General features: G+C 40.9%; 1 protein-coding gene across 1 annotated transcript in view; it reads right to left on the reverse strand.

Moving 5' to 3' along the window:
• The window catches only part of DNAH11 (dynein axonemal heavy chain 11), a 3,642,058-nt gene that overhangs the window by 2,144,667 nt on the left and 1,469,407 nt on the right, over positions 1–27,984 (reverse strand). The window contains exon 28 of the mRNA XM_078663510.1: positions 24,432–24,523. Within this exon, the coding sequence (XP_078519636.1) occupies positions 24,432–24,523 (92 nt within the window). The remainder of the gene's footprint in view (positions 1–24,431; positions 24,524–27,984) is intronic.

Genomic DNA, 27,984 nt, shown 5'->3' on the forward strand with positions numbered 1-27,984 from the left:
TTCCCGTAAATGTTTGGGGCTGCATGTTTGTGCACCAGGTGAGCCAAAGGAGCGCTTAAGGAAATCCCGTCTGTGGCCGGCCTGGACCAGGGGCCAGAAATGCTGCCCCTTTCCAGGTGATTTGATACACTTCACACCAATTAGAAAGACTTAGACCTCTGTTAGATGTTCACAGCATGATGAATAGGGCGAATTTCCACATCTGCAATGGTTGTAACTTTGCCTTCCAAACATTTGAGAGAAACGCCAGTCTAATAAACGGCATTGGGTATTATGATGCAGATGAAGCATATCTTCAAGGCAGATGTAGAAATTAATTCAATTTTTATAGTATTAACTGTCGCTCATTCTCTAAACATCAGAAACATCTATTTACCTTCTTGGGCGAACATAATCCTGATGTCATGTTTCTAACAAATAATCGGCTATAGGAAAGATCACTTCCTGATGTGATAGCTGATATCCCCCCTGGTTATTCTATTGTTAGGAAGGATAGACTAGACAGGACAGGTGGAGGGCTGGCAATTGTGTTAAAAAAGATTTATACATGTAATATAAATTATATTTCTCTTCCCGCCTGTGAAGCTGCTGCTTTTTTCGATTGCTCTGTCCCCTAACTTTACATTGTCTGGTGAATTGGTTTACTGCCCTCCAAAGTATGCGTGAAATTGGTGCATACAGACTACAGACTTATTGGACCCACACATCCTGAAATGCACTAATTTACAATGCCTGGGAATTTGCATATTCATTTCAATGACCAGAATGCAGCTTTGGTACTACCTTTATTGAAACTTAAGAAATTTGAATGTAGCCTTATGCAATTCAGCTCCTACCCACGAGGCTAGTCACTTTCTAGACCCAATATCAAATATAGACTATCTGACCATAAATCCCCCAATACCTTTGATCTGGTCATACCATTTAGCCATCCCATTCTCTATTCATACTCCGGCTAACCGTGTGAGTGTGCTGAATAAATCAGCTATTAAGACTAGGGTCTGGTCTAAACGTGATGTTTCGATGCTAAACTTCCAACTTCTACACACAAAACCTGTTTAAATGGAGAAGACTGATCATGATCCAAAACTTATTGACAGTTGTGTTGTTAAATCACTGAATGCCATCCTGCCACTCTCCTCATTCCATCTAGCCAGAGCTATTCCCCTGACTCCATGGTATAGTGAATCAATTTGAGTGGAAAAAAACACTGCAAGAGGCTTGAGAGTCTTATGCTGAAGATGTCAAAAAGAAGTATAAATCTGCAAATAAAAAATATCAAACTATGTAGAACAGAGCGCGCCTCATTCTATTCTGATAAAATTGCATAGGAATATAACTGTCCCAAGACTCTTTTTAAGGTGGTTAGGTACCTTGCAGATCCTTGTAATGTGTCTCCTGCTACCACTCCCTCGCTTTCCAAAAGTCAATGCGAGGAGCTTGCCCAGTAATTTATTAAAAAAGTGGCTGACATCCATTTTCAACTGTCCGAAGACCTCAATAGCAACTCCTTACTTGGGGTTTCAGACATTCCTAATCAGCCAATGAACCAGTCTCAACAAGAACTGTAACAGTATGAATTGTCTTGATTTAACACCCACTATGTCCCTCTGGCTTAATCCTGACCTCTCTACCTTTCTCACTAGTCTTCAAATTATCAAATTAGGCTCCCCATTGAATCCTCTACCACCATCCAAACTTTGCCTACTGGATTCAATACTATTGCATGTGATGGTTGATCTCCTAAACACTTCATTACGTGAGGGCCTTGTCTGCTCATGTATGGTGCTTCCACTCCTAAAAAAAACGAATCTGAACACTTTGATCTGGTCGAACTTCAGACCAATCTCTTGGCTACCAGTGCTTTCCAAAATTTTGGAGAAGCATGCTAATGCTCATCTCACATCCTATGTAGAGGCATAAGAATGTTTGCATCCTTCACAGGCAGGGTTCAAGGCAAGACATAGCATACAATCTGCCCTCTTTGGAGTCACCTAACATCTTAGACAACGACTAGATGATGGCGGTTCAGCTGCGCTTTTCTTATTAGATCTAACACAGCTTTAGATACTGTGTCTCTCACCATCTTGCTTGAACGCCTATCTTCTTTGGGCCTAGAAGGAAAGGCCCTTGCATGGCTAACTTAATTTCTCAAGGATCGTACATTTCAAATCTGTTCAGCCAGTGCCAGATATGAAATGTAAGCTTTAACTTCTGGTGTCCCCAAGACTACATGCTAACCCCTCTGCTATTTAATATATCTGTCAGGCCTTTGGCAAACATAGTGGAGAGTTGCTGTCTAACTATTTTTTCATACGCAGATGACACACAACTTATATTCTCTTTCTCATTTACCCAGTATCATGGACCCTCTGACCTTAATTTGGTCTTGAGTAGAGTGGCCACCTGAATGAGTGCTAACTCTCGAAGGCTGAATGGTGATAAGACAGAGGTCATTATCCTGGGTAAACATGCCCAGGTTTGGGGCACTCAACACTGGCCCCACTCCTTGAGACCTATCCTGAATCCATCTTCCAAGGTTAAGAACCTTGGTTTTGTTCTTGATGTCAAATTAACAATGAAACCTCATGTTTTTAAATCATTGTGTTGAAATGGATGAGGAAGATCATCTGGATAATCCCCCTATCCATTCAGAAGACCATGATCCCGACCTTAGTTATATCCAGACTGGATGACAGTAATGTCTTATATTTAGAAGCAGACCAGGCATCCACGAGACATCTGCAGATGGTTCAGAATTCAGCAGCTAGACTACTGTAACTTGTTCCAAAACATGCCTCAGTTTCACACCTCCTTTGTGAATTGCACTGGCTGATAATCTCTACACTGGTCCAATTTATGGCTCTTTGTGACATGTTAAAGGCAAAAGCTAGAACAGGGCCATACTACATTCAAGAGCTAGTGACATCTTACATCCCATCTCGATCAATGAAATCCGCCAACTTGGTTTTCTGCACTGTACTGAGATTCCATCTCGCCTGGATTGGAGGATCTTCTTTTGTAGTACTCGGTCTAAAATTGTTGAATTCCCTTCCCAAATCCCCTGCATTTTGTAAAGGCTTAAAGACATGGCTATTCTAATTAGATAGTTCTTCTGCTTCTTCATGCTAAACACCAGAAAACCCTTAGGGGTAGCTGTGCGCCTTACAATCCTAAATAAATAAATTGTTTTAAAAAGACTGCCAGATTTGTTTGCAAGCACTCAAGTGCTACATTCACCAAACCTCCATGTTTGGGACTTAATTGATCCCATGTTCTCTCTCATTCTCTGAATACACAGAGAATTTGAGGATTTTATTAGACCTATGTACGCATACAGGGCAATCAAATCACTGAGCATTATTTTAGCTACAGAAACCCCAAACCTCTAGGAGTCATTTAAACCCACCTTTCCAAATTCAGATTACTGTTTTCATGTTAGGTGCTCAAAAAGAAGCTACATTTCAAATCATGGCAGGAGTGGGGTTGTGTAAATTAAATTAGTGAATACACTTCTCAATTGCTGAATGTCAAGCTCGTTTTAACTTCGAATACCACTTTCTAGCAGTAGTCAGGGACATACCACAAACATTTTTACAGATATATTACAAAATGGAGAGTTTACATTTTGTAAAAAATCTAAAGAAACCCAATTTGTGTACAGTAGTACACCAGAATTACGTTTCTCATTTCAGGCTGATTATAGAATAGTGCCAAAGCTTTCAGACATGTGGTAAAATAAAGCAACAATGATGGCACATGGATTCATTATTTGAACGGAAATTGAGGAACTCACTCTGGAATTGCAAACTTTAAAGAGACTGCCAATTTAAAAATCTCCTACATTTTTTGGCTCTTCGTACCTTCATCCACATAGGCTTGAAAATAGCAGAAAAAAACTAGTGTTGTGGGCGTACTCCAGTTCCATAGTAACTGCTACAAGACCAAAAGAGAAGGCTCACTATCATAATGATATTGGACTATCTATATCCCATAAGAAAAAGACAAAAAGTATTTTAAAAGGACTCCCATGGACAAAGTATTCTTTCTAACATGCTTTATTATCGATCCCACATCCTGACTGTACACCCATCCGGGTGGGCTCGACTTTTTATTGTAGAGAGAATAATTAGATATCGTTTCTGGTGTAGGAATCCGAATGGAAAAAATGTTTTTAAGGAATCCCTAAAAGTGGGAAATTTAATTGTTAGGGGCCCTTGGTAAATTTTGAAACAAAACAAAGATGTTGTTATAGGTGATTCGTTTTTCCTCATCTTGGCACATCTCCAGGTTTTAGCCAGTAGCTCTGCCGTTCTTTAGTCATAAACATAAATATAACATAAAGATCCCTACAATCTACAATTCAGTGTAAAAAACTCTGATCTTTCCAGTAGCTTCATTCCTGCATACATTCATGCAATACATACCAGCGCTCTAAAATTCCCAGGTCATTTTTTAATTACAGAAAATTAATGACCCCCTAGGAGTCTGGAGATGGACGGACCTTCCTGTCACAGATCCGTCAAAGGTCGCATTGGCCTTTCCGCCATGCTAGATTCTAAATTAATAATCAATTCTATGTTCCTGAAGAAAGCCTAGTGACTTAGGGCTCCTTTCTACAAAACAAAAGACATCCCCAATGCAAGATTTGATTACGGCTAGTTTGGTTAACCTGCTATGTTGTGTATGTCAATCTTCTTTGCAATCACAATTCATCTTAAATATCTGCTGTAGAAAACCAGCCTTTTCTGTATGGTCACCTGATATTTTCTACCTTTTCTGCACCCCCTTTTTACTGGTTTTGGAGCTCAGTGCACTTTACTCCTGTTCGTCAGGAGTAAAGGCAAATACAAATACAAAAAACTTCCTAGGCAACAAACACCTGTCGAAGATCAGGCTAAACAAACGAAGGAAGAGCCCCAATATATTGACACAAAATGCAATCGTTTATATAGAAAATATATGTATATATTTATTACATAATAAAAACAGTACACATTATTTGTTCAATAATATTTAAAATAAACATAACATATACAATATAATCGCTGTAATAATTTAAAAATACTTCATCAGGAATAGCAATTGTTATACATATAATGGTGGTCAACAAGTGATTATAATAGCACAATTAGTCTCGATGCGCGTTTCGGCGAGTGGACCGCCTTCTTCATGAGAGCCAATGTATATTTCTAAAAAACATATAACATACATATATCAATGCATCAAAGTCAAAATTGGTCATATATTGAGGCTCATCAACGAACATACATATAGGGTATATCATAGACCAAGGGCAAGGAGGGAAAGGGGGGGCGGGGTGAAGAGGTTTTTTTAAGGAGTAAAGGGCCTGTGCTCCTTTTTAAACATGCTAAAATTGGTTTAAACCTAATTGGCACAATTCACTTTCTTATAAGGTTTGTGGTGCAGAACAATACACCTGGCATAGAAAGGTAAATGCCAACTGTGGACTGCCGCACCTATTGTGCCATCCACTACAGCAATAATGAAAACACGGTTTCGGGACTGCCTTGTGTAGCTTGGCAGCAGAAGCTTCAACCTTGCTGTACAGAACTGTCAAAATTACCCTCTTGACATTTAGGAAATCCTGATTTGACATATTAATAAGTTACCCCGGAACACACATTGCTATCCACAAGGTAGGATGAACAATATTTAAGGGAAAACATGTGTGACATTAGAAACGGCATGTTTCTACATTGACTAACCACCATAAGCCATTTTCACTAGCAGCTCTAGGATACTAGAAAATGTCAAAGTACAAATTATATTCTTTAATCTATACCATTTGTGAAAGTTGTTCTCTGAGCAGAACAATGGCTTAGGCCCGGTGACAAGATGGACATTGTATGGCGGATTTGATCTCTATCACCTCAGGCAGGACAGTTGGGATGGGCCCCACACTCTTTAGTAACTCAAAATGGACAGAGGTGAAGCCCACCCATTCATAGTTTAGTGTGAGGTGAGACTGGAAGAAGGGTAAACCTTTGTCCTTAAGACCCACACTTGTCGAGCCAGCACCAAACCACGTGGAAGGGACGTTACCCCAGAAATGGTTGTAGGAAAGGGCCACAAAGGAGGAGACTGCTCATTTCTCCGGCCACACATCTGAATGGACACACAAGCATTGTTTGGGCAAAATACAGAGCTATAAATACTGGGAAACAGAAACATCAGAAATAAAATATTGTGATACATAAATATCCCGATGCAAGAATACCATTAAATATAAGTTTTTGAGGTAAGTAATGTAGTTTTAAATACGATCAATATGTTTAATATTATTTTCAGTAACATAATGGTTAAAAATATCACTTTAAAAACGTATTTTATTGCGTTTTAGTTGACATAGTTTTGTGTTACTATTGTTTATTTAAAGGTTATACATTTTTTTTTAAACATAGCATATAAAAGAAAGTAAGTTAGAATGTTTTATTCAAATCTAATAGTTATTCATAGTGTCATAGCAAGTTGTTGGGTATTTAGGGGGATAGCGTGGGAAAATAATTAGGCAATAATTATGAATTGCATTAATTATATGATTGATATTTATTATGTAATTATGCAATGCCCATTTATTTTTGTTTTATGTTATTTGTGGGCTAATAGGTTGTAGAGTATAGGACATGAAGTTAATTAAGCAATTATCAATTAATTATGAATGTTATATTTAATTGATTTTTAATTATGCAATTTATGGAATACTTATTCACTTTACTAATAGTTTAGTTGCGGGATGCTATGTTTGTAGGGATATAGGGTGGGAAGTTAATTAAGTAATAACTATTCAACTATTATTGGAAATTATTTAACCTAGTTTTAAATATGTAAATTATAGAATACTTTAATTATATTTTAGTTGTGGGTTGCTTGGTTTGTAGAGTTCTAGGGCAGAAAGTTAATAATTGAATAACAATTATTTATTAATTGATATCTATCAAATTGTAATTATGTTAATTGATAATAAAGAATTATACATATATACTTTTTATGTTAATTAATTTTTTATATTGAGTTTAAAAAAAAACAACATTTAAGGGGTTGCTCATATATGTAATGTGTTTGAAGTGAAGTACTTTTCCTACTATTTCTTAGACTGCAGTATTAAAATTAACCCTTCTGAAGTCCAGCACTTTCCCTACTGTTGTGGTGTTTGGAGTGGGAATAGCAAATTTCACCTCTCCAAAATCCCACGCTTTCCAAATTATTGTGCTGTTTGGAGTGAGAATAAAAAATGTAACCCATATGAAATCCAACGTTTTTCCGACCATTGCACAGACTGGAGTGGAAGTAGTAGTTTAAACCCCTCCAAACTCCTACACTTTGCCTAGTAGTGTGGTGACTGTAGAAGGAATAGTAAATCTAATCCCTTCGCATTCCAACACTTTCCCTTATGTTGCATAAACTAGAGTGAGAACAGTATATTTAATAATCTTAGACACCAATAGTTTTCACCAATCAATCAATCAGGAGTTTGTATAGCATGGCTACTGACTTGTGAGGGACGCAAGGGACTGAGGGGGGCTACAGATCTGTCTGGGTGTAGTGGTTCAGTCAAAGAGCCAGGTCTTGAGGTCCTTCCTGAATTGGGTCAGCAACGGGGTTTGCCTGAGGTGGAGGGGTAGAGTGTTCCAGGTCTTCGTGGCTAGGTCTTGTGAATCCATGGGATGGTGGCCAGGGCAAGTTGGGCAGAGTGAAGTTGTCTGGCGGGTGCATGAAATGAAATGAAATGAAATGAAAATGGATATTATAAAGCGCAAATAGCGGCCCTGGGGCGTCCAAGCGCTAAGAAAGAGGTGCAAACTGAAAGAGGCCCAAAAGCCGGGAGAAAAAGCTCTATTTGTTAAACAAAAACATTTTCAATTGTTTACGAAAAGAAAGCAAATTGGGATTAGATCTCAAGTGGAGGGGAAGAGTATTCCACAGCTTAGCTACATTAAAGGAGAATGAGCGGCCTCCTGCTCTTGGAATGCAAGCCTGTGGTTCATATACATTGGTCCTGCATCATGGAGAGCTTTGTAGGCATGTGTGAGGAGCTTGAAAGTGAATCTCTTCTTGACTGGGAGCCAGTGGAGTTGTCGGAGGTGTTGTGTTTGTGGTGTTGGATGTCGAGGACCAGTCTGGCTGCTGCGTTTTGAACATTATGCCATTTCCTGAGCTATTTCTGTGTTACTCTGGCATAGAGTGTGTTGCCGTAGTCAAGTCTTCTGGTGATGTGTGTGTGTGGGTGACCATCTTTCTGGATTCTGTGGGGATCCATCTGAATGTCTTTTGAAGCAGGCAGAGCATGTGGAAGCAGGATGAGGATCCGGCATTGATTTGGCAGTTCACTGTGAGCGAGGAGTCCAGTATGAAGCTGAGGTTGCGTGCATGGAACGTAAGGGTGGGAGGGGTTCACAGTGTGGTGTGGTGAGTCACCACGAGCCATTCCAGGGTGAGGGGGCAGTTCCCAGGATGGATACTTCGGTCTTGTCTTAGTTAAGCTTGAGGCAGCTGTCTTTCATCCAGGTGCCAGTTGCCTTCCTTCTTTTGTGAAAGTTGATTCTGGTAGCTGTGGGTTCGTTGGTGAGGGAGAGGATCAGCTGGATGTCATAGGTGTAGTAGAAGATGTTGAGTCTGTGGTTTCGGATGATAGATGCGAGGGGGCCCATGAAGACTTTGAAGAGGGTGGGGCTCATGGAGGAGCCCTGGAGCACTTCATAACTGATTTCTGTAGGTTCGGAGAGGAAGGGAGGTAGTCTGACTCGCTGTGTTCGGCCAGTAAAGAAGGAGTGGCTCCATTCCAGTGCCTTGTCACGTATGCCAGCATTGTGGAGTCTCAAGGTTAGGGTTCTGTGGGAGACAGTGTTGAAGGCGGCCGAGAGGTCTGGTAGGATGAGGCCTGCAGTTCTGCCCCATCAAGGAGGGAGCAGATGATGTTGTGGCGGTAAGGAATGTGGTCTCAGTGCTGTGGTTGCTTCAGAAGCCCGATTGGGAGGTGTCCAGGATGTGGTTCTCTTCAATGAAGTAGGAGACTTGGGCATTGATGGCCTTTTCAGTGACCTTGGCTAGGAAGTGGAGGATGGAGATAGGTCTAAAGTATTTAAAGTCTGTCAGGTCAGTAGATGGCTTATTCAGCAGGGGGTCGATATTGTCATGCTTCCAGTCATTGGGGAAGGAGGTGGTTTCACTGAAGTGGATGCTCTTCATGGTTTTGAGTGTGTCGCCTGTGGTGAGCGGAGTTCAGTTGAGCCCAATCTTTTAGGGTGTGGCGTGGTAGCCTGCATTGATGGGGGGCATTGTGGCCGGGTCTTGGGTGTCAAAGCTGTCGTAGATCTGCCCGATCTTGTGGTGGAAGAAGGTGCCAAGTTTATTGCAGAGGTCTTTGGAGGGTGGAACATCTGTGGTCTCACTGTACGGCCTAGTGAATTCCTTAACAATGGTGAAGAGTTGTTTGCACTTGTGTGCATTGGCATTGATTTTGTCTTGGAGGGCCATTTTCTTTGTGGTTTTGAGGAGAAGATGGTGTGTGTTGATAGCATTTTTGAAGGTTGCGTGGTTTTCCAGTGTTTTGTTTTTCCTACATCTCTTCTTGAGTTGTCTGCAGGTGAATCTAGACTAGTGGAGGGTGAGGGTGAACCAGTTGGCTTTTTTGGAGTGTTGCTTGTCTGGTGTCTTCTTGAGGGGTGCAAGTGTGTCAGCGCAGCTGGACATCCATTAGTGAAGGTTACGTGCTGCGGTGTTGGCCTGCAGAGGAAGTCATCGAGAAGTTCTTCAGTGGCCTTTTTCCAGGTACGATGGGGCGTTGAGATGTTCCCGCTGACGGAGAAGACGGGCTCAAGCGCGTGTCCGGCTGTGTGGGCCGGTCTGGTGACTAACTGCTTGAGTCCGATGTTGGAGAGGTTCTCCAGTAGGGAAGCGGTGTTCTATTCACTGGGGATGTCCGGGTGGAAGTTGAGGTCTCCGAGTAGGATGTAATGGGTGGATGCGAGAGTGTCGGTGAAGGGCAGCCGGGGGCCTGTACACAAGGGTGCCATGGAGGGTGGTGTTGGGGTTGGTACGAATCTGGACGTGGAGGTGTTCAATAGCTGTTGTTGGGTCATTCGAGTAACTGGTCAGTCAGAGGGTGTTCCTGTGGACAATGTTGATGCCTCCTACTGGTCAGACAGAGCGGTCCTTGTGGATTATTTTGTAGCCATTGGGGATGTCGGTGGTGATGCCCAGTCCAGAACAGGGGTTGGTCCAGGTTTCATTGAAGAAGGAGATGCCGGGAGAAGCGGCAGGGAGGAGGTCCCAGATTTCTGTGGCGTGTTTGTGGAGGGAGCGGGTTTTGAGGAGGATGCAGTTCCGGCAGGAGAGGGGTCCTTGAGGTGGCAGGCGGCGTGGCGTTCTGAGTTGAGGGCGAGGAGGGTGCTGGCATCCTAGCGGTGTGAGGTCTGAGAACCAGGGGCCCTGGTGCTGGGTGCAGTCCAGGCGCAGACAGGCTTGCCTTTGGCCACCATTAGGTAGTACTGCGGGGGCTGGGAGGCGGGAAACAGGGGGATTGTGAAGGGTCATTGGAGTGGGGCGGGGCTTTAGGAGATTGCAGCAGCAAAAAGACAGGAAAAGAAAAGCAAAAAAGACAGGAAAAGAAAAGCAAAAAAGGCAGGCGAAAAAGTAAAAGAGGTAAAGCAAAGCAGAAAAAGAGAGACATAAGGGCTGTCAAGGAGTAGAGCAGGGTTGCTCTGCTACTAGACCACCAGGGAAGAGGCACAGGCAGGAGCCAGTGAGTGGAGGAGGGTCTCAAACTCCTGACCAGAGGGCCAGCATCAGCGACAGGGGCAGCAGCAGCTACCAGGTGGAGCTGTGCATTAAAGGGAGTAGTCCACTTGAAAGTCAGTGGAATTTTCATAATCATATATGGTCAGAGGAATATTTCATAATATTCGGTAAAACATTTTCATAGCTTTAATTGCTTATTTTTTATATTATTTGGTTTTATGCTTATTCATTTTTATGTTTATAGTATTTTTAGTAAAAAAAAATTTGGGGTTTGAAATGTTTTCATTTTTAGTTATTGTCTACATTAACATTTTTTTTTTTTAACAGTTTTTATTTTTTATGGGTTTATTGTGTATGTATATGTATATATATATATATATATATATATATATATATATATATATATATACACACATATATATATATATATATATATATTTATATGTGTATATTATATGGTATAACGTTTAATAGAAATATTTATTCTATATAATATTTTTATTTTAAATTAATGTATATATTTTAGAACCACTCTTCGTATAGTTGAAGACATGCAATCTACTGCATAAAGAACACTCAGGCATTTTACAGTTTTGCAGCTGAGTAATAATGTAAGTAATGAATTCAACACTAAAGAAATAATATTGTAAAATAAATATTTTTATTAATTATGTTACTATATATAAATGTATCGATTCCAGGGTTCAGTTGGCTGTCCTCCTGTGAGACTATGGGACAGAACAAGCTGTAAAAGGCCTTTTCCCTGAAGTGTCCAGCTAATCAGTGGCAACTGGATCTGGACTGAACTTTGCTGTTGGCCTCTGTATGTCACCCTAAGAACATCTAATTGAATTCCCCTGAGGTACTAGGATGCTTAGAAGTATATCCCTTTGGTTCTCTGGGCACCTGAAGAAAGTTTGGAAACGTGAAACTTTCCCTCCAGAGGGACCCAATGGAAACTTTGCAGTTCCATAGCATCAGATTGGATTTCAGCTTCATCCTGCTCAAAGTCTCCAAACCTCTGAAAAAATTATTAAGTCACATTCTGCGTTGAGGCATAGAAGACATTTTTCAGAAAATTAAGTGACAAAGTTCCATTCTGAAATGGGGCTTAGAAACATTTTAGAACTTTTTGACTTCCAGATTTTCCTTGGACAAACCACTTGTTATACCCAACCTGGGCTCCATCAAGGTCCGGTTCAAATCATGTTTAGGTCCTGATTTACCTCCTCTATAGACCTTTATTTGCACTTAGTTCTTTACATCACTATTTGTACCTAAAACTTTGAAACATCATATCACCGGTCCCCCTTATTGTAATTTTGGTTCCATTTATCAAATTGTACAATTTTTTTCCAATTCAGTTTGTGATTTTTATAGTTGGTGTTTTGACTTTATTACTGTTTTGATACTGTCTCTTTTACAAGTTGCTCTAAGTTAACCCTATGTAGACTTCACCGTAGCTACTAGGGGGTTGAGCTCAGGTTAAGTTAGTGACTTTAAGAGTTTACTCTTGCAAGGTGTTTTTCCTTGAAATGGCAGTCACCCACTCAAAAATTAATCCAATTTCTTACATCTGATCTTAAATACAGTTGACACTATAAATTATCAGTGGTAAATGTGGATACAGCCACATAACCTGCACTTCAAAACTGAAAATGATGATGTCTGAATGCACTATAGCAATTTAAAAAGTGATCTGGCTAACAGATTTGCCTTAAGAAAACCAGTGTGCTCAAACAAAAAGAAAAGAGTGTAGGTAGTAATTTTTAAATTCCTCCCACTGTGGACTGCCACCAATATTGTCTTATGGCAACAAAATTGCTTACCATGCAAAACATTGGAAGGGTCAGTTTTCAAGGGATGATTTTTTGCTACCTGTTGACTTTGGAATAGTTGGGTCTATGACAATCTCAGTAATACCAACTTCATCGACAGACGTCCTGCAAAGGAGCATTAAAGATGGGGGATGTACCTAACCCGCATGTGAGCAATACTATGCAAAAAAGAGAATGTGCGTCTCCCAAGTGCATGTTTTATTAGTATTCATGCACTGGAGGCAGAATGTAGACCAGCATTGGCAATATTGGTTTAAAGAAGGCTTGGTGTTAGAGAAAACCTACGTATCCAAAAATCCAAGCAAGGCCTTGAAACTGTGAACCACTCTAGATGCTAGAGTGGGAAGTCTAAGTCAGTTCGAATATTTTCCTGAACGATTTCAGATCTTAGATTTCCCTCTATTTTTACGGCTAAGATCGCATGTGGATTTCTTAGCCTCTTCCCTTATTTTAAAAACACCTATGATCGCTTTCTTGGATATTCATTCATAAGGCATGTGTAATTGAATATGGTTGTGGGATGTACATAAGCACTCTAAATTTAAAAATCAAGGTGCAAATATTAAACCACTATCTCTAGATCTAAATTACATTAATATTGGCTTTATCAGTTATATGACTACCAAAAAACAGATGCTGAAACACTGGAAATCTAGGAGCTCCACCTTCTATCTAAGATTTTACTGAAAATTTGTTGTTACATTAACATATGTTTTCACACAATTTCAGGAGGAAAGGTATGATGAAATAAGGAGCAATTTAGCTAACTACTTTAACACCACTCTGATGTACAAATCTGTCTCTTTTGATCATCACATTCTGCTTACACATGGACAACTGTTGTGCGATCTTGATAACATGGTTGAGTACCTTCTAGAACTGTACTTTTACTTCTTGTTCCTTCCTTTATTAGCACATCAACAGCTTGCAAAGTACTGTCTTCTCATATCATCTCTACCCAGTCATCATTTAACATTGCATTCTCGAACCACTCCATGGCATCTTCCACACTCACCTCCTCAGTCTCAAGATCACAATCTTCTTCTGAGACATTAGGCATCTGAGACCAACAGTGACCTTATTCTTCCAACCTGCATACTCCACCATGCTACTACACCCTTGGAACTCAGATGCTAACCTCATCAATCTAGTTGAACAGTTACTTGGTACACCAAGTCTCAACACCCTTAGTGGCAGCTTGTTAGGAATCTGCAACACAATTTTGGTTGCCAAATTTAGGTATGAAAAGGAGTGGTGGCTCACGCTGCAGCTAACTCTTCCTGCTGTCTTACAGAACAGTTTTACACTGCACTAGACAGAGAATGAGATGCAAAAGCCTGCATCAGTGGGAGAGGACAGCTCCTCTGTCCACTGAATATGCATCTACTGTGATGATGGTCTTAAGGCCAATTGGAAGTGGAGCTAACATTTATGCATTGACTATGGCTGCTTTTACCTCCAAAAATGCTGCTGTAATCCAAATTCAATCATCCTCCATTTTCTCAACAATACTGTGCAAATCCTTCCACGAATTTAGAATAATACTGCGCAAGACCCATAAACCATCTTCTCTGTCAGCTGGCACTCTCACATTGACTATCACACTTGCCAAGTCAGACCTTTAATCAAAATCAAATATCCTATATATTCCACTTCTTACTCTAATAATCTATACGTTTCCTTTTGAAGTGGCAGACCCGAGTCGGTAAGTCTTCTTAAAACTTGCCCCAATATTTTGTAATGAGTGTCAATGTATTCCCCAAATACCAGAATGTCATCCTGAAAGAAAACAGCATTTTTAAGTTGTACATGAGACATCAGTCTTTGAAAAACACTGGTTGCCGGGAACAACCCAAATGGCATCTTGTTAAACTGATATCAACCATCCTGGTAATAAATACCGTTAGTGCATTAGATTCAGAATGTAACTTGATCTGGTGGGAAGAATTTCTCAAATCCAGTTTAGAAAAGCACTTACCACCAGACAACATCAAAATAATTTCATTGATATTAAGACATGGGGAACCAACAGAGACAACATTTTCAATTCAGGCTGTGCAGGTCCACAGAAAATCTCACAAGGCATCATATTTCTGAGGACCACAAGAGAGATCCATTCTGCAGCTTAGATCGGTTCTATCACACATCCTTGAAAGTCTGATTTAACATTGTTTTCCCTTCATCCCTGATGGCTATCTAAATTTGCTGAGCTGTATTCCCGGTACAGCACTCTGAATAGGATTTTATGGATGTAAATATTTGCTTTCAGGCCTCCCATCTATTCAGAACTACATCTGAACTCTCATCTCCAACTACTTTGACTTGGTTCAATGCGCTTGGGCTAACTACAAAGTTCAGATTGTACTAGCGTTCTGCGCCCAACATAGAATGGCTTGATCAGATTCTGCAATATACATATTGCCATTTATTTCTAGATTTGAATTTTCACTGACATGCATCCCATAACATAATTGCAAGCTTCTTGATAGCCTTTCAAGCTTACATCTTTGGGTTTCAGAGTTGTTCTTGCTTAGATGTAAAAAACAATTCCTTTAGGCTTATTGGATACAATGCGCCACATCTACCATCAATATAAAATCTTTGTTGTTTATTTCAAAAACTGATTCAGCCCTCTTCTTCCTGCCCAGGTGAATTTCTGGATTTCTTTGATTACCATTGCCATCAAACGTCATTGCTCTCCTAGCAGTGAACTTCATCGCTCTCCACACTGAGCCCCTGGTCATAGTTTTTGCCCACATTTTCCTCCATCACAGACATCTTTCCTCTGGGACATGATGCCTTTACTTACAAAGAATACTCAATAGCAAGGCCTTCTTCCTTGCTAAATGGAAATGTAAACCATTTATAGTCTTTATATAATTCTCAAAAATGTCTATCTAGTGTTCCAAATCTATGGGAGGATTTTCTGGAAGCATGAAAAAAGAGAATACATGGAAGCCATTAAATAAGTCAAGTATTTTGACTATTTTTAAGGTACTGGAGGAGGTTGTGTCAAGAAATATTGAATACATAGCCTTCATTCAGTCCAAAGCAGGTAAAGGTGACCAATGTCAATTTTAGTTCTCCAGTGTTTATAGACTTGGCATTAGTGGCAAGTGACGTGCTGAATAAATTAGGATTAAGAATAGTGCAAGCAGTTGAGTTAGACATTGCTAAATTGATAACCTCCCTAAATTTAACTAAAGCAGCAGGACAGGATAATTTGCCAACTATTGTGATGAAGTCAACCCCAATGAAGTGGGTAGGGTTTTTCTCAAAAAGTTTTTCATAGCCATAACCAAGACTGGCTGATTACAGCACAGCTGGAAGGGCGCAATAATGTAACTAATACATAAAAAAGGTGCACTGAATGTACTAGGCAATTATCGTTTGGGAAGCCTGATGGATGTAGGCGCAACATTGTATTCTAAGGTTATTCTCAGGTCTTTAGAAAATTGAATTGAGGGTAACGGAGATGTCCCTATGGAGCGGAGGTACTTTAATCCAGGGCATTCAACAATAGATCATTGCTCCAGTTTGTGGGCTTTGGGGAAGATGGCGAAGGAAACAACTGAGAGTTTATTCAGATTTTTTGTTGATTTTAGTTCAGCTTTCAATTTGGTAGATTGTAGTATACTCTGGGCGGAATTAGGACAAAGGGGCATCACCCAGTGCTTATTAATAACACTGAATGACCTGCACTTGGGGAATTGGGCCCAAGTGGAGATTGATTTGAATGGGTCCTTTTCAGGGAGAATCCCTCTAGAGATGGGTTATGGCAGGGCTATGTCCTGGCCCCCACACTGTTCTCCTTGTTCTTTGCTGACCCTCCGGGGGTGTTGGCAGCGACTCAGTCCTTTTCACCAAAAATAGGGGGTAGACGTGTTGTGTCTACTCTATGCAGATGATTTGGCAATTTTGGACTTGACCCAAGTAGGCCTGCAGAGGAAGTCACCAGATGTAATCATTATTATGAGGGCAGGCAATACATTGAAGGTGAATCTAGGAAAAACAAAAATTAGCCCTTTCAGGAAAAAACGTGAAGCCGTATAAGTGGCTGTTCGGTAATAGCAGGGTTGATGTTGTATCATCCTATAAGTACCTTGGTAAGACATTTACAAGATCGTTGAGCTGGGTCCTGCATAAAGAATTGGCGGAAATGAGGGCTGCAGCAATGACAGAGGGCCTTTTTCATTTTAAGAATATCTTTGGTGACTCTTCCTGGACTTCCCTTTTGACAGCCTACAATGCAATGATCCCTACTCAATGTCTCTACGGGGCCACGGTATTCTCGCTAGGCATTAAGGGAAGTAAGGAAAGAAGTGAGAGCATGTGTTTGAAAAAACGTTAGCTCTCCCAAAAAGTGGAATGAGCCAGGCAATAAGGCTGGAAGGGCACCTTCAGGCTTGGAATTTTTTAGCCTATAATGCAACCTTGCGATTTTGGGAAAAACTTTGTGTCGTGAAGGTACAGAATGTATGAGCCTTCTGTGCTGCTGAAATAGGAAAGAGTGAATTAAGGTGGGGGCAAAGGTCAGGAAAAGCCTAGCAGCCATTGCAGGAGCCTTAAAAATGGAATTAAAGATAACGAAGGCCTCTCAGCTTTCTAAAGTAAAATTAAAAACTGCCTGTAGAAAATAGTCCAGTATAGAGTATGTAGGGATTAGACCCTCTGCAAAGTATATGGTAGAATCTTGGGCAAATAGGGCATTTTCGGTACTTATCAGCACTTCCTGATGCCCTGTTATGCTTAGCACTATTAACATTTCAGGTAGCCTTAAAGGTGTGATATATAAAGGCTGAAAAATGTGACTTTTTTTAGGTGCAGCAAATAATTACACATGTGGTTGCGTTTTCGAAATGTTAATAGGTTTTGCCATTTGATTTTAAAACCGCTTTTGTATAAGATATGATGTAAATCATCGTAATGATGCACTTCCACTTTTGTTGAATATGAAATTTTTTGACATTGCATGTGTCCTGGCAAAACGTTTAAAAATATGTTTGGATTGGTGATGCCAGAGGTTCAGTTAGTTATTTCAGTGCTGGGGTGTTAGGAGAGTGGATGATTCATGTATTTAATGGTGGTGTATTTGGGTAGTAACCTGGTTTACAAGCAGGGAGGGGGAGATGCAGGGGTTTTATTCTGCCTTAAAATGTATTTTATAAAGACTAAACATTAATTAATTTATTTATTTTATTTATTTATAGGTTTGTATAGCGCTGGAATCAACTCACATTGGAGTATCTCTGCGCTTTGACACCTGAAGAGCACCAGGGGATAGATGGGGGTGGGAGCTAAATTTCATTTTTAAACAGTAAGGTTTTTAATTGTTTCCGAAATTTTAAATGGTCTGTGCATTGTTTAAGTGAAAGAGGGAGTTTGTTCCATAGAGTAGGTCCTGCTATGGAAAGTGCCTTGCTCCCGTGTCTGGCTTTCTTGGCCCGTGGCACCAGCAAAAGAAGATTATTACTGGACCTAAGAGATCGAGTGGGGGTGTATGGAACAACTTTCTTTTCCAAATAGGCAGGCCCTTGTCCATTTAAGCACTTATGAATCAGGCAGCATGATTTAAATTTCGTTCTCTGCCGGACTGAAAGCCAATGAAGTTGGTCAAGAAGGGGTTTGGAGGCAGTTCTAGGAGGGGCATTAAGGACCAAACGAGCCGCAGTATTCTGGATGACTTGAAGTTTGGCCAACACCCCTTCATTGGCAGAAAGCAGTAGACCGTTGCAATAATCAATCCTGCTTAGAACAAGTGCCTGAACTAAGGTTCTCCTCACCGAATCAGGCAGAAGAGGAAAGATCTTGCGCAGTAGGCTGATGGTATGAAAGCATATACCTGAGATATAGTTAACATGTTGCTTGAGTGTCAGGTCTTGATCCAGACGGACCTCTAGATTCTTTACAATCGACTTGGGTTCAGGAACAACTCCCAAGTCGCTGGGCCACCAATCCGGGGACCAAAGCAATTTAGTGTCTCCAAACAACATAACCTCAGTTTTACTGACGTTGCATTGAAGGCAGTTGGCCGACATCCATTGTGCCACTGCCTTCATACCGGCTGAAAAGGAGCTCTTCAGCGGAGATAGTTTGAAACTTGAATTTGAACTGGAAGCTAGATAAAGTTGAACTTGAATTTGAACTGGAAGCATGAGAAAACTAAGAGTGCTGATTGTTTGGCAGGAAAATGCCAACTTTCTAAAATTAAAAAGAACATGTGATGGAAAGAAGGTTGAACAATGTCAAACATTGACCCCAGTACAGAGATCTGGGGTCATATCATTCGTGTTTTTGCTCCCCATGCCATTCCAGTTTGAACCCAGCCATATGCAAATCGGCCGTGACTCTGTTCCCCATGGGAAGAGTCCAGCTTGAACTGTCAGGCCAGGTTTTCTCTGGACTGCAAAACAATCATCCGAGGAACGGTTTTGGGGTTTAACACCTCATCAGCCAGCCTAGCTTGACTCCAGTGGTATGGAGAGCATAGGTCCCTCATCTGGGCATACCCGGTGACGAATACAAAGTACATGTGAAGGACAGAATGTTGAACAATGTCAGACATTCACATCAGTACAGAGATCTGCCTCCTAAATCCATTGTTTTTTTGCTCCCCATGCCATTCCAGTTTAAACCCAGCCCTATGTTTATGGCTGGGTCCAGACTGGGGTGGGGTGGCGAGCAAAAGAATGATGGAATAAACCCATTTCCTTGAGACTGTAGGTGAATGTTTGCATTGTTCAGCATTCCGTCCATCCATTGTTTCTATGCATTTATCGCCCTAAGTGGGAAGAGTATGCAAAGATGAGGGTCCCGTACTCACTGTGCCACTGGATTCAAGCTAACCTGTCTGATGAGAGGTGATGCCCCGAAACCGGTACCAGGATGCTTGTTTCTGGTCTAGGGAGGACATGGCTTGGCAGTTTGGGCTGGACTTTTCCCATAAGGAACAGGGTCAAGACTGATTTGCTTATGGCTGGGTCCAAACTGGGGTGACATGGTCAGCAAAAGAATGATGGATTAAACCCAGAACCTTGATACTGGGGTGAATGTTTGCATTGTTAAGCATTCTGTCCATCAATTGTTTCTTTTTTCAACTTTCTAAAAGTGGCATTTTCAAAATTCTAATTTAAAATCTGACTTCACTATTAAAGAGAATTTCAGTTATATTTCTCAGACACCAACCATGAAATGTTAACCTGCTCTCAATCAAGCATTAGCACGTATTAAATGTAATAAAGCAGCCCAATGTTATCCAAAGGGAGAGGTAGGCCTAACATGAGTGAAATACAAATTTAGGGGTGTTCCACTACCAGGACATGTAAAACTTCAAAGTACATGTCCAACCTTTTAATTACAATGCACCCTGCCCAGTGGAATACATAAAGCGTACCTATGGGGTGACTTTCATGCAATAAAAGGGGAGTTTAAGGCTTGGCAAGGGGGTTATACTGCCAATCTCAATTGGCAGTTTAAAACGGCATTCAGACTGCAAAGGAAAGCTTGGGACATGTTTTAAAGGCTACTGAAGTGGGTGGCACTATAAGTGCTTCAGGCCCACTGGTAGCATTTAATTTACAGTCCCTAGGTCCAAGCTGTGGTGGGTATTGAAGAACTTGGGCCTACCAGAAGAACTATTGACAATGTTAATGAGGCTCCATGAAGCAAATTTTGCTAAGATCCAGTGGGGGGAGGGGGGGGCAGGGAATGGTCACCGCAGACTTCCCGGTGGAGCGGGGAGTTCGGCAAGGGTGTTCGATGGCTTCCACGCTCTTCACATTGTATATTAATGGTGTCGTCGCTCGCATGTTGTCTGTAAATGTGGATGCTCCTTCATTAGCTGACACTAAGATACCTATTTTAATGTTTGCAGACGACACTCTGATTTTATCAAAGACTCTGAGTGGTCTACAGCGTGCATTATCTATCTTTGACCAATTCTGTGGGGAGCATGGCTTAGAAGTTAATGTGGCTAAAACTAAGCTCATGGTTTTTAATCCCCAACGAAGTTTTAGATCTAAACTAGTCATGAATGATCGCCCTCTAGAGGTAGTTAATGCCTTTACGTATCTGGGGATTTATGTATCAAATGATCTTAGGTGGTCTCAGCATATAGACATCGCAGTACTAAGGCACAGACAATTGACTGGTGCTCTTGGTTCAGAGCATAGAAAATCTATGACTAAACCAATAAAACCAGCACTACAGGTGTACGAGGCCAAGGCCCTCAGCCCTGCACTTTACGGCGCTGAGCTGTGGGGCTTTGAGAAGCTTCAGTCACTCCAAACTTCGGAAAATAAGTTCTTCCAGACTAATACTGGCCTCCCCAAAAGTACTCCATTGCTGCCACTTAGGTATGATCTGGGCAGGAAGGCTGTTGTAGATTTGGCCAGGCTGCGTCCAATTTTATATTGGCAGAGGCTCTGGACTACACCTGAGCTTTTGCACTATGCTGAGGGGTTTCTAGATATTATTAAAGCAGATGTGTTCCACAAAATTGGTTGGTTGAATGTACTTAGAGCAACGCTGGGTGATCTCGGTCTCCAAATGCTTTGGGAAAACCCAGTGGGAGCTTCATTCCCAACTAAAAAAGTCCTAAAAGAAATCTACTGGGAGAAGATGGCCGCTCGGGACTGGAGTGGTACTAGTGCAGCGTCTATGGCTGGAGGATTCCTAAAAGCAAAGCCGAATCCCAGCCTAGAACTTTACTTGGACGCTATAACCACACCGAGGGACAGGAAGCTCCTTTTCCAAATTAGAGCAGGTGCCCTTCCCCTTAGATCTCTGACAGGCAGGTGGGGAGGTTCATCTATCAGCAACTGTCCTGCTTGTGAAGCTCACAAGGAAACAATTGTCCATGTTTTATTTGCATGCACGACCTACGCAGAACCTAGGCGCATTTGGCTAATACCAATGTGCAAGAACTTAGGTACCACTAGCAGTGTTGTAGCTTTAAGAATCATACGCACCAGCACTTTACTGCCTTTAGTAATAGCTACCGCCAAATATCTTGGATGGGCATGGTCTATCAGACAGAGGTTTCTAGGCAGCTGATTGTCTTTTTTTTATTGTATTAATAGTCTGTCTGCATTTTTATCTGTAAATGTTTATCTTGTAACGATATTTACATTTTAAACTATTTGTTTGTAAATCAAGTCTTACTTTTAACTGAAATGTTTTTAAAAAATGTTTTTATAGTGGAGATTGTATGTGCTTTTATGAGTGACCCTCGAATAAACCAACTTTGACTTGAGTTCCTAAGAATATGGTATGTCACTCCAAAAGGACCTTATAAGTAGATTAAATATGACAATCAGTTGTAAGCCAATTTCATCATGTTAAAGGAGGGAGCGCAAACCCCTTAACACTGGTTAGCAGCAAAGTGCACAGAGTCCTAAGACCAACAAAAAATGAATTCAGCAAACATAGGGACGTGAAGGCAAAAGGTTTGGGGTGACCCTGCAGAGAAGGCAAAGACCAACAAGCAGTGTTTCATTTGTAAAATATTAAGTGTCAGGGCCCCTCTCAGGAGGCCATGGCTGGCTAGTCCACCCATTGTCCCTGCCAGTTCTGCCAATAGTACTACTGACACAATTATTAACAATCCCACTCCTACATGTCTAACAAATCAGTCTATTCCAGGCCATCGAAAGCTATAAGAATGGTGTAGAATATTCAGACATGTCATTTTTAATGTATATCTAATTATCAAACACTGTGGTTGTGCTCATCCCAAAATTAGATAGACAGTGCCACCATGTGGTGGACAGATATTAGTGTCTGTGCTGAGAATTATGTGCCGATGCTGAGCACCGGAAACCACTGGCTCAAATTAAGAATTGCCAAGAAGAATCAAAGAGGTAGTATCAGAAACCTCAGTTCACCAAATTTGTCTTGGAGAAGAGTGAATAGATGATGTTACAGATGGAACTTTATTATGCAACACTCCCTAATGTCATTTTTGTTTCACCTTTTCATTAAATGTAAATATTTGAACTGTAGACATTTAATTGCAGCTTGTTGTGGCCAAAAAGACAGCCTGAAAAGTGGAATGTAACTGACCACACACTTATGTCGAGATGACAAAAGCTGCCCACATGCAAGCACTTAATTAGGAAATTAATTAGTAATCTGAAGCCAGATGAACAAAACTTTTTTGAGGTCCCAAAGGGGTAAATTCGCAGGATCAGCTTATTTACAAACACGAAAAAGCACTTTGGTTTGCATAAATCCCAAATTGTGTCTCAGTACCGCGATAACAAATTGCATTTTGGAATTTCAAATACATATCAATTTGATGTTTGAAAGGGGTGTGTTTAGGGCGCCCTTCCACTTATCGAATCCGAATGGATATTTGAAAGTTTTGCAACCAAATTCCAGTCGCAAAACATTAATATTTTATCGACACCTAAAAGCAGGTGGTTAACCCTTTCACAAGTAGGAACGGGCCTACAAAGGATCCCCTCTGCTATGAGATTGTAATTGTTCCATTTACTTTTTTGAAACATATCCCATTTTCATTTAAGGAAAATGGTCTGCGTGTTGAAAAAATGCTTTATTTAAAAGCAATGACTGCAGCAGGCCACCATTCTTGTGATGACTGCAATTCCTAGTGGGTCACAAACTGTGACCTACCTCATTAATATTAATGAAGTAGGTTGATTTGCGACCCACTAAGAATCGCATCAGGAATTGTGATTTTCTAATTGCGATTTGGCAGGAATCACAATTAGGAAATCCCAATACCTAAACTTTGTACATTTGGCCCTTAATTAGGCAATACTCAAATCTCTTCAGTAAACAATACTAAAAAATGACTTTAAACACAATTTGTGAACTTAGTGACCCTCCATCTCTTTGTTTGATCTTGAATTGTACTTCCTACTCTGTTCAGCCTGGATTTTTTTAGAGACAGTCTCTTGCATTCAAACATCAATTAAATCAATCTCAGACTCATTCTTCACTTGTTAGTCTTACTAGAGATTCTACCAATAAAGAACTTAGCACTATGTCTTCTGGGGAGATGCCACTTTACCATACTTTAGGATGTCCTGTGTCTCCACACCCAGGATTCACAGGTCAGAAAATAATGCAGCAAGTTTTACCCGGTTGAGATCTGCACCCTGTCAAAGAGCAAAGCAAGGCTACTGACAAAAACCTTTGAAGCACTATAGGGAGACCTCAGAATGCTCCCCACAGTCAGGTCACAACCTTGCAATACCACAGACACCCTCCACATATGCTTGCCCCATTCGTAACCAGCATTGAGGCTGACATACACTCCCTGCTTGCAGCCAGTAATAAATGTCAGTGACTAGTCCCTTGAATCAGGGAACATATATGAATGTTCACCCAGTATTCAGAGGTCCATATAGTTATTCCCCATTCCAAAGACTGGTACTCATAATGGCTGGACTTAGATTAGTGGATTATGGGTCCCCAATTAGATGTATGCACTGCATTCTCTGATGTATGCACTGGTTCTCTTCCTGCTTCTCTTCACCATCCCCTTCCCAATCTGAGCCATATTGGGAAGCAGCTCAGTTATCGGTCATCTAGGTGAGGTGGGGGGATGCATACACAGCTCAGTCAATGCTCAGTTGTTCTGAGTTCTGAGTTTCTCTCTTTTATAATAGTGTAGATCTTCCAGTCCAATACACAATTTTATACATTCCTGTATTTGTAGTCTTTTGGTCTCGTAAGGAAATCCGGAACTACAAGTTTGGGCATGTAAAGAAAGAAATTGAACTGAACTGAATGAGCCTGAAAGGCTTGAGCAGATATCACAAAAGAGACGGTTTACTTTTTCTTGAAAATTATATCCTTTCTTACCTGTATTGAAGAGCTTCAAGCTTTTCATACAGTCCAGGCCTATTAGTGGCTTCTAAAACATTTTTAGTTTTTTCCGTTTCAAACATTAGTTCCTATATGAAAATGCAAAAGTTAATACATGTAAATGGACAAATCTTTGAATAAAGATTTATTAAGGCGAAGTGATCTGTGATATACAAGTACAGACACAAATATTTTCCTAAGTGCAATATGAAAACAAAAAAACATGATAGCGCTATACAAAATGTTAATAATCATAAAACGATTATACAAAGTAATAACTTGTTAGCTTTAATTTATTAAGTAAAGATAAAAAGACTAAGTAAAATAGCTTATATTTTCATTACTAGATTACCGTACGGATTTTCAGGATTAATTTGGAATGATTATCCAATCATGCGTCTATTGAATTCATGGGAGATGGAGCTTGTGTTTTACCAGTTTACTTCTTTCAGCTAGCACGCTTTCTTGTGTACTCACCACAGCTCCTGGTACTCTCGTACTGCATATTTAGCATGAACTGTAAATGGCGGAACATCATTTTAGGCATCATGCACCAAAGCCCCCCTTTTGTGTGGTGTCTTTCCATCAGGCTGGTTTCTTGTGGATACCTGTTAATTGTAATTTACACAGGCGGGAGTGGAAAGGTGGTGTCCTAACTGAACTCCGGGGGTGGATATGTCCTCCCCTTGTAATGTATAATAAACACTAGAATGCACAGTTCAGGGACTCAGTAGAGGGTTTTTAAATCAAGGGTCATGTGCATTACCTACAATGGTTGGAAGCACGTAAGGCCAGATTCATCAAACCAAAATCAGCTCGCAAAGGGCCAGATTCTGAGAATCTGGCCCTTTGCGAGCGGTATTTTTGCATTTGGGATGCATCATCCCAAATGCAAAAATCGCAATTTTAGAAATCGCTACATTGCGATTATTCGCATTTAAGGAATCTCAATTAAAGATTCCTTAAATGCAATGCATGAACCATTTCAAAATTGCGAATTCGCAATCTGGGGCAGCTATTTACCGCGAAGTCTGACTACGTGGTAAATAGCAAAAACTTAGAAAAATGCACTTTGGTGCATTTTTCTAAGTTGTATGTTACACACACACATGTCCTTGGGACATGTGTGTGTGCAACACCAGTATACATTACCATTTCAGGGGTGCAACGGACACCCTGGCACCCTTGAAATTGCTTCCTTATTTGTGATTCGCTAATTGCTAATTGCAAATGAGGAATGACTCCCATTCATTCCTATGGGAATTTAGGCCCATAGGAATGAATGGGAAAGCCATTCCTTATTTGCAATTAGCAATTAGCGAATCGCAAATAAGGATGCAGTAGAAATCGCTAAAAATATTGTGATTTCTACATGCATCCCGTTTTGCGAGTCTTTAATAGCAAATCCTTAAAATTCGCTATTAAGGACTCGCAAAACATGACTGATGAATCTGGGGGATAGTGTTTCTTAAATACCCCTCACACACCAAAACGGCCCTTGGTGTCAAGCTTCATCATAGGGGTCTGCTACTACCTACGGATACGCAGGAGCACTGATATTGTAGACTATGTGTGGTGTAGGAATTAGTGAGTGAAAGGGTCAGGGGTGAGTGGAGGTGAGTGTTAAAAAATACCTAGCTCCTGTGGAGTAGAACCTTTAATATTCTATGGGGCCGGTATTGTTAAAAAAGTGTGGGTCAGAGGTGTATTGTTTCAATGCACAAAACCTCCTATGTGTCAACATGTTTCGAAGCTTGCTGCTTCTTCTTCAGGACAGGTTAACAGATCCCTACTGTTCTCACATAGATCTAATGATAATGTCAAACTTCATATATTGCTATATAAACAGGTAGTGAATGCTACGTGTTAGAGACAGACTCCTCTTGATATAAAATACGATACCGAATAGGATTGTCCTAAAGTGTAATCTGAAAGAGAAACACAGCATTTAAAAACGTCAGGTATGCGATGCTTTCCATGTACAAAAAAGTGGTGACCTGTAAAGAAGTGATATTTATGGTGCTTATTCATCATCATAGGATTAGATGTGATCTATTTACACTGGTGCAGTACCCTGTAAAAAAGGGGACAATACAAGACGCGCAAACGATTAACAGAAAACACACACTCTACATGGAACACTCCATGGTTGACTCTGTAGGGTATGAAAAGGCTTTATAATCAGATTGCGGGATGCACAACAAAGAGGAAACAAAGGGATACATACTTGTTGTATGAAAGGCAATGCCCCATGAGCCTTAGAAACAAGCGGGGCCAAAAGTGCCTTTTGATATCAGTAGATGAGAAAAAGGGCATTAGATCCGTCTGATCACGAGTCCATTGTAGATGTCAAAGGGGTGTTGGGATCATAGTCTGATCTCCCTAAATCGTATGTGCCGTACTTACATGTACCAGGGAACTGCCTCGCACAAGCGTCTCCTCCTCGCGGCTCCAAAGATACACTGAGACCGCGAGGGGGCCTCTATTTATCCTATCCCTAATTGATTCGTTTTGCTGCCAAAGGTAGTCTGATTGCAGCGTTGGTCACCCGTAGACCCGAAAATGCCTGTGCGTGCTGCCGGCTGCAATGTGTCTGAGGGTCTACACTGCCCTCTTTGACCCGGATATGGATTTACTCGAAGTGTGTTACCGGTCCAAGTGCCTCTAGAATGCTAACCCTCATGGCCGGCTGCAGGGTGTCTGAGGGTATATGCTGCACTGTTAGACCTGGATGTAGATTACTCAAAGAGCACTTCCGCTCCTGGTGCATCTAGGACGCTAACCCTTATGGCTGGCCCTTTCCTGCAAGTGAGGTCCTGTGGGCCATGCTTATACCAATCGAAGAAAGATTCAGTAGAATTAGAATCAGAGCATAATAAACTGCTCCTTGTGTGCCGCAGGCTCACACAGGGGACTGCAGTGTGAGTGAACAAAAGGCTGCCTGTAGGTGGCTCAAAAAAAAGTGGCGTGCTCATCTACAGAGTGCAAAAGGCACTTTGTCCCCCCTCGTTTCTAAGGCTCATGAGGCATTGCCTTTCATACAGCAAGTATGTAGTCCTTTGTTTCCTCTTTGTTGTGCATCCCACAATCTGATTATAATGCCCCATCATACCCTACAGAGTTAACTATGGAGTGTTCCATGTAGAGTGTTTTAATCATCTGTGCGTCCCCTTCTTTACAGGACACTGCACCAGTGTAAATAGATCACATCTAATCCTATGATGATGAATAAGCACTGTAAATATCACTTCTTTACAGGTCACCACTTTTTTGTACACGGAATGCATCGCATAACTGACATTTTTAAATGCTGTGTTTCTCTTTCAGATAGCCCTTTAGGACAATCCTATTCCGTATCGTATTTTATATCAAGACGAGTCTGTCTCTAACACGTAGCATTCACTACCTGTTTATATAGCAATATATGAAGTTTGACATTATCATTAGATCTATGTGAGAACGGTAGGGATCTTTTAACCTGTCCTGAAAAAGAAGCAGCACGCTTCGAAACATGTTGACACACACAGGAGGCTTTGTGCATTGAAACAAT

Source organism: Lissotriton helveticus, chromosome 10, assembly GCF_964261635.1.
Source record: "Lissotriton helveticus chromosome 10, aLisHel1.1, whole genome shotgun sequence".
NCBI lineage: Eukaryota > Metazoa > Chordata > Amphibia > Caudata > Salamandridae > Lissotriton > Lissotriton helveticus.